At 43.4% G+C, this 12,209-nt stretch overlaps 1 protein-coding gene across 1 annotated transcript; it reads left to right on the forward strand.

Annotated features, from left to right (window-relative positions):
- Nucleotides 1–2,267: 2,267 nt before the first annotated feature.
- On the forward strand, nt 2,268–4,288 carry LOC123147506 (uncharacterized). The gene is made up of 3 exons (XM_044566777.1): nt 2,268–3,121; nt 3,209–3,385; nt 3,963–4,288. The coding sequence occupies exons 1-3, from the start codon at nt 2,447–2,449 to the stop codon at nt 4,005–4,007; spliced, it is 897 nt and encodes a 298-aa protein (XP_044422712.1). The 5' UTR covers nt 2,268–2,446; the 3' UTR covers nt 4,008–4,288.
- Nucleotides 4,289–12,209: the final 7,921 nt, after the last annotated feature.

Here is a 12,209-nt window from a genome sequence, read left to right on the forward strand (position 1 = left end):
GCCTCTAGGGCATATTTCGAACATCCGTCGCCCCTACGTTGCCCCTCCTCCTCTCTCCGCCTTGAATCACTGCTCCTCGGTTATTGCACTGCCGTTGCTCCGTCGCCGTCCCGATTCGTCACCCCCGCCGCCCCTCCGACGCTCCTCTGCTACCCCCACGTACATCTAATGCCGCCCCGAATCGTGCCGCGCCGCGCCACACTGCCGCCGCCCCAATTCCACCGCGACACACTAGTTTTTACATCTCTATTTTGCACCATCTATTGGAGTTGCTCTTTTACATATCCAATATACATCATCTGTTGGAGTTGTCTCTTTTTTGAAGATGTAAAAAATACTTTCTGGAGATGTAATTTTTTACACTTCTAATTTGCATCTTCTATCGAAAATGCTCTTAATAAAGAAAAAATCTTCCTCTGCCACTGGAACGAAGGATGGATTTTAGTGCATCACCTGAAGATGCCCCTAGTTTTTGCAGTCTATGTTGTTCCTAAGCTTGATCGACTGTGCCTTAACGAGATGTTCTCGCGTCTATAATACCCCTAAAACATGAGTGATTTCTTCTCTCGGTGTCATCTTTTGTGTCAATCCAGTGCAGCTCGGGATTATAGAAGAAGCTTCTTTGAAAGAGAATTGATCTCTATTCATTAGAATAAACCATTACATCATTTATGAGGATTGGTACAATATCAATATTTGGCTCCTCAAACCATTTAGAAATGAAAGAAAATCTAGCCACTTCGGCAAGTCCATGAGCGACTTTATTTGCTTCTCTATTACAACTCAAATCTAGAAATCAGAAAATCACAAGCTAAATGAAAACAATCATAAAAAATTGTCGCTGCTGCTCCCGACGATCGTCCTCCTTACTTCATGGTGTCGATCACCTCCGTATTATCCAAGTTAATAATAAGACGGTTGTATACTGTCCTTTGCGCCAATGATAGGACGAATTTTGGGGGCAGAGCTTCAACCATTAGTAAATCCTGCGCACCAGTCAATCTTACCATTTCTCCCAGCGATGAACCTACCGTTATCGTCTCTTAGGACCTCCCCCATTGTCCCCCTAAGTAAGTCATGGTCAAAAGAAGCATCAACGTTAAATTTCACAAATCCCGTCGGGGGATAAGACCATCCCCCTCTCTTCATGGAAACCTTCGGCGAGGAGGTAGTAACAAAGTTGGCTGTAAGGGCACGTATCCCATGGAAATTTGTCGTGCGTTTTGAGATGTCTCGTTATGAACCAATTTACGCCTTTCCCACCACAAATAGCAGGCTGATATGGCAATCATTTCACGCCATTTTGATTGCCCATAATACATAACTCCTGATTTGGCATTAAAAGTAAATATTCCAAAAGCGCCTCACCAGCATAGTCTACTTCACAAGCTGTGTCGATAATACCATCCATCCCTAGCCTCCTCCATACTTCTTTTGCCTTGTTGCACAGAAACAACAAATGCTTTTGTCTTCTGGTCCAGACGAGCAGACATGGTAATTGGGCAAAACCGTCAAATGTCTATTGGCTAGCTTAAAACGACAGGTAAGAGTGCCATGAAGCGTATGCCAAATAAATATTGTAACCGGGCAAGAGAGTTTCCGAATCCTATCCCAAGTAGGATTAATCGTGGTACATCCCATCCTATTGGTATGTGGCAACTTGTTTTCATATTGATGATCCCATTCCACAAAGTAAGCAGACCGAACGAAAAACGTATCATTTTTTGTTGTAACATTATAATATATGAAATCTAGCATATCATGTTGCGAGATAGGGATCACGACTACTCACTGAACATCTATAGACCATAGGGTTTGTTTGAGAAGGTCTTCATCCTAAACATTAAGAACACGGTCAACCAAATCTGCTACCTTACATAGCAACTGACCTCTCTTAGAAGTAATTATTTTACGATTTGCACAACTTGAAATCCAAACATCCTCCTAGATATTAATAATCTGACAATTCTCTACTCGCCAAATGTGACAAAATTTCAAGGTACTCACACCCGTCATAATACTTTGCCAAATGAAGGAAGAACCCTTCTTTTAAGATCAAGAAGAAGCTTAGCTTAAGATGAAAACGTAGTACTGGTGTTAAAGTCGCAACGGCGACGATGTGAACGCCCACCTCCTCACGGCACAAAACCCCCGTGAAGCCGTTAAAACCCCACCCTTCCAGATCCCGCAGGACCCCGAGCGAAAAGGCAGCACCGCAATCTGGCCAGCCAATGAGGCACAGCCATGTCAGCAGAACCTCGCCACGTCCGCGCAGGATCATGGGGAAAAAGTGCCTCGCCTTTGCTGGCCCCGCGCCACCCTGCTCGCGGCCGCGGGAGATCCCCTCGCTTTCCCTCCAAATAGCTTCTCCCGTGCTCATGTCCCCATGCCTCTCGCCCATTTTGCAGGGAGCACCTTGAGGTAGCAGTAAAGTATTTCCGAGGCCATGGCTAGCGGCGGCGGCGGCGGCCGGCGGCGGGGGTCGCGCCGGGCCAAGGGGAAGAAGAAGAAGAAGACCAAGTACCTCAGCCTCAGCCGCCACCTCGCCAAGACGGTGGAGGTCCACAGGCCTGCCGAATCTCTGTCGGTGGAGGATTCTCTCCCGCCACCCTCGGCGTTGCCGTCGCCGTCGGCGGAGGAGGCAGTGGAGACGCCCGAGGAAGCATGCGGGCACGAGCAGCAGCAGCTCGAGCCGTTCGCGCTGCATCCTGAGGCGCCGTCGACTCTCTTCGCGGCGGCGCCGTCGCTGACAGACATCCTCGGCGTGTCCTCCCCCTCCTTTTCCGGCGGGGGCGAAGGGGGTTCGCCCTCGTGCACCCCCTCCCCGGACGCCTCCGCGGGGACTGCTGGCGGGGAGGAGGAGGACCTTGCGCGGCGCGCGCTCCGGGGGAGGGAGCGGTGGGTGTACTGCAGGAGCAGCTCCTCTTCGCCGAGCGCGGCCACTGCGACGACCACCACCTCATCCTCGTGCTCGTCGGCCGCGAGCACGGGCGCCGCCTCCGCGCGGTCGCCGCTGCTCAAGCTGGACTACGATGAGATCCTGGCCGCCTGGGCGGGCCGCGGGTCCCTCTACATCGGCGGCACCGCGGGCCACGTCACGCCCAAGCTGGAGCTCGATTCTGTAAGCCTGAGACCCCCCTTGTCTTTTCGGAGTCGGAGGGACGATGCGCGCTCGTGAATCCTGACACGGGGGTTTGTTGTGTTGCAGGAGGTGTTCGTGGATGTGGCGCCGCCGCCGCAGGCGGCGACGTGGAGCTCGCGGGAGGTGTCCGGAAGGGCGGAGCGGGTGAGGCGGTATAAGGAGAAGCGACATGCCCGGCTGTTCTCCAAGCGGATCCGGTACGAGGTTCGCCGGCTCAATGCCGTCAGGCGGCCGCGCTTGAAGGTAATTTTTCGCACCGCGTTCGTGCCGTATCTGAACTTGTCGCAGTTTCCTTATCGTGGCTGTGATCTACTAGCAATGTGCCTGTACATACTGCATCAGTAATGATCTCAACTGCAAAATTGCGTTGATGGGAATCTGGCATAGAGAGCATGTTTAGATTCTATACCTCGGGGAATCTGTGTGTAAATCGTGGAATAGAGATTCAGCTTCTGGTCCCAGCGACAATTGAATGAACTGATCAAACAGAACTGAAGCTCTCCACATGGCTAGGGAAAGATAGCCTCAAAATTATGGTCCCGTGCTGACCTTTTTCATTTGACGATTACAAAGAATACACACATCCTCACACATCACTTGAAGGAAATGAATACTGCGCCTCAATTATCTTTCTGCTCTTGTAGTACTTAATTTCTGGTAAACAGGAGACAATACATATACACCCCATGGTTCTTGCTTGCGCATTCGATATCTTTGGTGTGCAGACTAGTAATGCAGCACATGAGCTAGTTAGTTACTCCATTTTATTTCATCAATCTTGTTCTGACAAACAGTGTGCATCTTGTTTACTGACCTGCAGGGTCGTTTCATCAAGGAAAACGAAGGTGTTGCGATGGCCGATTGAGACGAGCTGCAGCCTTCATCATAGACCTTGCTTCATCCGGTTACAAGAATGGGTGATGGACCCATTCCATTCCGTCTGTAAAATGTAAATGATCAGGTTAGTCTCCAGGCTGTCATACCAAAACCGGATTTGTATCTGCTGTTTCCCGGCCAAGCTGCAAGCTCCGTTTGCAAGCTCTGTGTGCTCGGCGCGGATCGTGTTGTTTGGCAGTTTTGTTGTAGGATGAAAATAATATAACTTGATTTGGTCATAAATTCGCTCTGGCGCTGCACTTTTGATTCGGTTTGAGGTGAAGGTTCTGCAGTCTCGTGAACGTTCAGATCTTCAGATGATCAGCTGCAATTTGTCAAATCTATAATACATAAATAGTTGATCCCCACTAAGTCTAATTCTCTTAACATGCAGCCCTTCACATCACCAAATGTGCCATGTCATCATCCACTAGAACTATTTTGTAGCACATGCATAACCCAATTTAATTATTCCATCTCCAATAGTCCAACGTATATGCATGTTTTTTGTTCACATAGAATTACTTCCGAAAATAATAGCTTTCGACTTAGATCATTTCATGCATATAGAATGTATTCAAAATTAATTTTTAAAATCCCGCAGCAACGTGCGGGGAAGTCACCTAGTTAGTTGATGTTTATGTTTACACGAAGTTACGAATAAGCACCCTTCAGAATCTCGCGGTCTGTGCCGTCTGATCGGCGTAAAGATGAATTGTGTTTGTCAACACACGGGAAGATCATACACTGATTTGCTGGCTCAGGCCAAGAGTTTTCTGGTACTGTTGGGTGAAAAAGAGATTTGGTGCGTTGTGCCGTCCTGTATTTCTGTTCAGTCATCCGTGTTAAGAGTCATGTCACGTGATCGCTCGTCTGCTTTTGCTCTGGTCCACCTGTCAGTGACTTGGTTTTACCTGCATAGCTGTTCCCTTGTTCCTTCTTCGTGGCAGATATACTTGGGCCTATTTGTCAGTGGCGGCCGAGACCACCGGCTGCAGCGGTTTGGCCGCGTCCGAGGAGCAGCACCCGATGTCAAACTTGTTCGGTTCCCAGGAATTATCATTGATGTCCAATTCTAAGCGTATGAAGTTCGACAAAGTTAATGGACTAACCCAAAAAACTGGTCTCCAGTCCCAATATTTCGGCCGAATCCGCCCCCAAACACAGAGCAACTACTAATTGAGGAGCGCTCCTTCAAGAGCCTCCACAACAACCATATGGGGTGGGCTGAATCTCCTTCCGGAAATAGAGAGCAACTAATTGGGAAATGCTTCTTCGAGAGCCTCCCCAACGACCACATGGGCCGGGCTGAATCCCCTTTCGGAAACAGAGAGCAACTAGTTGAGAAGCGCTTCTTCGAGAGCCACCCCAACGACCACCTGGGCTGGGCTGAATCCCCTCCCGGGAACAGAGAGCAACTAGTTGAGGAGCGCTTCTTCGAGAGCCTCCCCAACGAGCGCGCTTCCTCCCCAACAATCACATGGGTGGGCTGAGGGCGCGCCACATGTGGTTGGGTGAGAGCGCACCATGTGTCGTGCTCTGTGTGCTTCCTCTAGTTTTTTTTTAAAATATGAACATGTTTTCGGCTTTTTAAACTGTTTTTAATTGACTTTGGTTTTTCAGCGGTCTTTCTTAGCTTTTTTTAAAAATAAAATCATTTTTTTTGCGTGAAAAACATGTTTTTTCTCCTGAGAGGCATGGTTTTCCTTTCGCGAGAGGTATGACCGTGCCTTTCGAAAACGAATCAAAAACATGCTTTCTCTTTATTTTTTTTTCTTTTGTGAGAAGCATGGTTTTGCTTGGGCTCTTAGAAATGAAAAAAATGTGCTTACTCTTTTTTTTTCTTTCTTCCGTGAGAGGCCGTGCCTCTTGGAAACAGAAGAAACATGCCATTTTTTCTCCCCAGAGGCACAATTTTGCTTCTGTGAGAGACGCGGTTTGCTTTCGCGAAGGCACGGCCGTGGATCTGTGAAACGAAAAAGAATGTGTTTTTTTCGTGAAGCATGGTTTTGCATTCGTGAGAGGCGCGGTCGTGCCTATTGGAAACGGCTTTTAGAAAGGAAGAAAAAACATGTCCCCGGTTCGGTTTTTTCGTACGTTTTTTCATCTGTTTTTTCTTTTAAAAAAAGGTTGATCAAACCTATCAACATATGATCTAGTGTTAAAGATATCAGTGTGAGGAATCCAACGCGAAAACAGTTTAAAATTTGAACGCACCGAAGAGATAAAACGTTTTGAATGAACGAATCTACAAGGAAAACGAAAACCCACAGGTTATGCACATACAGCACGCCACTTGTCACAGCTAGACCGGCCCATTCTATTTTTTTACATTACAAGAAATATAAAAAATTAGGCAATTCCTAAACGGCGCCCGCTGCGCCCGTTATAGGCTTAGCGGTACAAGTCGCACGCCCCCTTGTCCATGCTGGGCCGGCCCACGTTCAATTTTTTTTCTGTTTTAAAGAAACAAAAAATAACACATGTACATGTCGTGGCTCGAACAAAGGATCACCAGGTTAAACGGTCGCTACCGTAACCAACCAGCTACCAGCCTTTTACATGTCTAGTTATAGCTTTTTACTTCTTTTGTTCTCTTTTCTTGCTGGAACGGTTTTGTTCCTTTTTTCATTTTTATTCATTTCCATTTTACTTTTTTATTGCTAAACATTTTTTTATAATACATGATTTTGCGTTTCAAATTCGTGAACCTTTTTTGAAATTTGATGAACTTGTTTTCAAATCTGATGAACTTTTTTCAAATGTGATGAACTTTTTCAAATTTTATGAACTTTTTTTTGAATGCGGTGAACTTTTTTTTCAAATCCGATGGACTTTTTTCAAATGTGATGAACTTTTTTTCAAATTCGATGAACTTTTTTCAAATGTGACGAACTTTTTTCAAATTTTATGAACTTTTTTGAATGCGGTGAATTTTTTTTAAAATCTGATGAACTTTTTTCAAATGTGGTGAACTTTTTTCAAATGCGATGAACTTATTTTCAAATTCGATGAACTTTTTTCAAATGCGGTGAACTTTTTTTCAAATCCAATTAACTTTTTTAAAATTCGATGAACTTTTTAGTCAAATCCGATGAACGTTTTTCAAATCTGATGAACCTTTTTTCAAATCCGATGAACTTTTCCAAATTCAATGAACTGTTTTTTAAATTTGTGAACCTTTTGAAATTGATGTCCTTTTTATAATTCACTACTCTTTCGATTTTTTCGTGTTTTTTTTCTGTTTTTTAAAAGTCAATGGTTGACCAGTCAACTGGTCAACCACGACCAATCACCGCGTTCGACCGAACGAGGAAACACGACCGATGGAACCAGTCAACGATATTTGTCTAGTTGTTGGGCCGGCCCACGAGCTCAGGCGCATGTGCGCTAGGATGCAGAACCAGCGCTTAAAGCGGGGAGCTCCTAGACGCGCTGCAGGCGCCCGTTAAGCAGCTGGCGCCTGCAGCGTCGCGGGCATGGGCCGGCCCAACGCGCGCTTGCACTCGTTCGCTTTTGAAGTAAAAAATCAATAAAACCTGAGGATAGTTGGGGATTCGAACTCTAGGTCGCTTTGTTGCGAGTGCACCACACTAAGCGCCAGAACAAAGTTAGTAACTTTGATGTCTTCTTCAAGAAAGCAGTTCTAGTTAACCTTTTCGTGCAGTAAAACATTAATATATACTCAATATAAATTATCTCAAAAAAGAAAACGTAAATTTGAAAAAAAGTTCATCAAATTTTAAGCAAAGTTCAAAAAAATGAAAAAGGTTCATCGATTTTCAAAAAAAGCTCATTGAATTCGAAAAAAGTTCACCAAATTCGAAGAAAAGTTCATCGGATTCGAAAAAAAGTTCATCGAATCCAAAAAAAAGTTCATTAGATTCAAAAAAAGTTCATCGGTTTTGAAAAAAGTTCATCGAATTCGAAAAAAGTTCATCGCATTTAGAAAAAGTTCATCGAATTTAAAAAAGTTTATGTAATCTGAAAAACGTTCATCAAATTTGAAAAAAGTTCATGTAATACGAAAAAAGTTCATCGAATTCAGAAAAAGTTTGCCAAATTTGAAAAAAGTTCATGTAATCTGGAAAAAGTTCAACAATTTATAAAAAATTGTTCATCGAATTTGAAAATTTCATGTAATCTGAAAAAAGTTCATCGAAATCAGAAAAGTTCATCGAATTTGAATACAGTTCATGTAATCTGAAAAGTACAACGATTTAAAAAAACATGACATTCTTTTAAAAAATCACGCATTAAAAAAACAAAAAAAGAAAGAAAAAAAGGGAAAAACGAATAAAACCGTCAAGAATTCGCGGACCAGAAGAAATAAAATTAAAAGAAAGAGTGACTTAACTTAACACACAACAAGCGCGATGTCGTAGTGGTTGGAACGCAGTGGGTTCGATTCCAAGTTCTCTCGCGTTTTAGCGTTTCCACAAAAAATGATTCCAAGTTCTCTCGCGTTTTAACGTTTCCACAAAAAAAATGTGGGTCCACAGGTACATTGTTTTTTTTTGCTTTTTTCAATTTCAGTAATTGTTTTGAAAATTTGCTTAACTTTTTTTTCCGAAATCAATGAAAATTTTCACATTTTTGGTGAACATTTTTTAAAACTTGATGATTTTTTTCAAAACCGAGGAACTTTTTTCAGATTTGTGAACTTTTTTAAAATCGATGAATCTTTTTCTATTTTTAATAAATCAATATTTTATTTTTATTTTTCACGCACATATTCAAAACTGTAAAAAAAAAACCAGAGGTGGTCTTTTTAGCGTTTCCACAAAAAACGATTCCAAGTTCTCTCGCGTTTTAACGTTTCCACAAAAAAAATGTGGGTCCACAGGTACATTGTTTTTTTTCGCTTTTTTCAATTTCAGTAATTGTTTTGAAAATTTGCTTAACTTTTTCTTTCCGAAATCAATGAAAATTTTCACATTTTTGGTGAACATTTTTTAAAACTCGATGATTTTTTTCAAAACCGAGGAACTTTTTTCAGATTTGTGAACTTTTTTAAAAATCGATGAATCTTTTTCTATTTTTAATAAATCAATATTTTATTTTTATTTTTCACGAACATATTCAAAACTGTAAAGAAAAAGCCCAGAGGTTGGTCTTTTTCTTCAACCAGGAGTGCAGCACAGCGGAAAATACCCACTAAGGCAAGCGAAAGCGAACCCGGAGGAAACAAGTTTTTTAATGGGCCGCGGCCCGCTGCTGGCCGCTGTAGGCGTCACTTCTCTAACGAGCGCCTACAACGCCCAATAGGAGCTCCGGACAGCCTGAGCCCATCAGCTCCAAAAAAAAAGAATATTGTCTGAGCCCCGGCGCCATCGCTAATTGACCTGAGGTGGCTCCCCTTGCCATTTTCAGCCTAGCCGGATCTCCTTGCCGTCGTACCTATTCGACACGAGAAATCCAACGATAAAAGCGATGCAGGATTTGGATGCACAAGAAATACAATGTTTTGAATAAACAAATCTAAGGAAAAAATGGAAACTCCTAGGTTTTTGACAAATGACGCACATACGATGCGCACATTCAGTCGAGAAGTTCTCCCGAGCAACCAGCTAGCAAGCTGGCGCTCGCCTAGATGCAAGCTGGCCATAGCCCAATTGCGCAACAGTATTAAAAAAAGGGACGTTAAAATTGTGAAAAAAAACTTTATGGTTTAAAAAAATCATCAATTTGAGAAAGTTCATGAATTGAAAATTAGTTTGTGAATTTGAAAACAAGTTCATGCATATATAAAAAAATAAAAACATTTACAAAACAAATAAATGCTCATGAACTCAAAAAAGTTCATAAATTTGGAAAAGGTTCATAAAGTTTTCAAAAGTTCGCATATTTGAAAAAATCTTATGAAGTTGAAAAAATGTACACATTTTTATATATAAAAGTTCATGAATTTGGAAACAATTGACCAAATTAAATAAAGTTAACAAAATTGCGAAATTCACGAGAATAAAAAAGTTATCTGTTTTGGAAATGTTCACAAAAATGAAAGAAAATTTACGAAATTGAAAAAAATCACAAATTTGACGGTTTTTCATGTTTTTTCAGAAAAATGTTCACAACTTTTTAGATTAAAAAAGTAATAATAATCATGCAACGTATTAAAGTATCATCAAGATGTTTGATCAGAGGAGGACATAAGTCTTGAGAATGGCTACACGGAAGGGCAACTAGAAGTAAATCTGGAAACTGAAATTTCCTTTGAAACTGTGATTGTTCGCATGGAGACTATTAAGAGCATCTATAGCCGGACTTGGCAAATTCGGTCCCTCAAACAATTATGGACGTGTCCGAACGCGTCCGCAGACACTGACCGTGCACTCCATATATTTTTTTTTCAAAGGAAGTGGAGAAGCTCTTGATGAAGCTATGTACCTAGGAAGACACGGACCTGTCTAGCATACCCTCCCCAAGGACATTTCTACAAAAAATCGGAAGCACTCGAAGAGAAACCGTCATCCACTCGACCGTGGAGATGCATTCACTCGACCACCTTGAAGACACTCAACCACCACAAGATGAGGAACCCTCCACTCTGCAACGGTCAGGATTTAAACCATACCATTATGAACATTTATGGCTCTTTACTATAGACGTTACCAGTAACGCCTTTCCTTTATGAGCATTGAACCCTGTGTAACGGAGGGGAGCTGGGGTCCTGGCGCACTCTATATACGCCACCTGAAGGAAATATGCCCTAGAGGTAATAATAAAGTTATTATTTATTTCCTTATAATCATGATAAATGTTTATTATTCATGCTAGAATTGTATTTACCGGAAACATAATACATGTGTGAATACATAGACAAACAGAGTGTCACTAGTATGCCTCTACTTGACTAGCTCGTTAATCAAAGATGGTTATGTTTCCTAACCATGAACAATGAGTTGTTATTTGATTAACGAGGTCACATCATTAGTAGAATGATCTGATTGACATGACCCATTCCATTAGCTTAGCACCCGATCGTTTAGTATGTTGCTATTGCTTTCTTCATGACTTATACATGTTCCTATGACTATGAGATTATGCAACTCCCGTTTACCGGAGGAACACTTTGGGTACTACCAAACGTCACAACGTAACTGGGTGATTATAAAGGAGTACTACAGGTGTCTCCAATGGTCGATGTTGGGTTGGCGTATTTCGAGATTAGGATTTGTCACTCCGATTGTCGGAGAGGTATCTCTGGGCCCTCTCGGTAATACACATCACATAAGCCTTGCAAGCATTACAACTAATATGTTAGTTGTGAGATGATGTATTACGGAACGAGTAAAGAGACTTGCCGGTAACGAGATTGAACTAGGTATTGGATACCGACGATCGAATCTCGGGCAAGTAACATACCGATGACAAAGGGAACAACGTATGTTGTTATGCGGTCTGACCGATAAAGATCTTCGTAGAATATGTAGGAGCCAATATGGGCATCCAGGTCCCGCTATTGGTTATTGACCGGAGACGTGTCTCGGTCATGTCTACATTGTTCTCGAACCCGTAGGGTCCGCACGCTTAAGGTTACGATGACAGTTATATTATGAGTTTATGCATTTTGATGTACCGAAGGTTGTTCGGAGTCCCGGATGTGATCACGGACATGACGAGGAGTCTCGAAATGGTCGAGACATAAAGATTGATATATTGGAAGTCTATGTTTGGACATCGGAAGTGTTCCGGGTGAAATCGGGATTTTACCGGGTTACCGGGAGGTTACCGGAACCCCCCGGGAGCCATATGGGCCATCATGGGCCTTAGTGGAAAGGAGAAAGGGGCAGCCCAAGGGGGCTGCGCGCCTCCCCCCTTCCCCTAGTCCTATTAGGACTAGGAGAGGTGGCCGGCCACCCCTCTCCCTCTTTCCCCCTTGGGAATCCTAGTTGGAATAGGATTGGGGGGGGAGTCCTACTCCCGGTAGGAGTAGGACTCCTCCTGCGCCACCTCCTCCTGGCCGGCGCCTCCTCCCCCCTTGGCTCCTTTATATACGGAGGCAGGGGCACCTCTAAACACACAAGTTGACACAAGTTGATCCACGTGATCGATTCCTTAGCCGTGTGCGGTGCCCCCTGCCACCATATTCCTCGATAATACTGTAGCGGAGTTTAGGCGAAGCCCTGCTGCTGTAGTTCATCAAGATCGTCACCACGCCGTCGTGCTGACGAAACTCTTCCCCGAC

Source organism: Triticum aestivum, chromosome 7A, assembly GCF_018294505.1.
Source record: "Triticum aestivum cultivar Chinese Spring chromosome 7A, IWGSC CS RefSeq v2.1, whole genome shotgun sequence".
In the NCBI taxonomy this organism is placed as follows: domain Eukaryota; kingdom Viridiplantae; phylum Streptophyta; class Magnoliopsida; order Poales; family Poaceae; genus Triticum; species Triticum aestivum.

Bases quoted from the DNA above. Each gene is read 5' to 3' on its own strand.
- LOC123147506 (XM_044566777.1), top strand. From the start codon at position 2,447: ATGGCTAGCGGCGGCGGCGGCGGCCGGCGGCGGGGGTCGCGCCGGGCC. The intron at 3,122-3,208 runs GTAAGCCTGAGA...GTTGTGTTGCAG, and splicing joins CCAAGCTGGAGCTCGATTCT to GAGGTGTTCGTGGATGTGGC. The intron at 3,386-3,962 runs GTAATTTTTCGC...ACTGACCTGCAG, and splicing joins TCAGGCGGCCGCGCTTGAAG to GGTCGTTTCATCAAGGAAAA.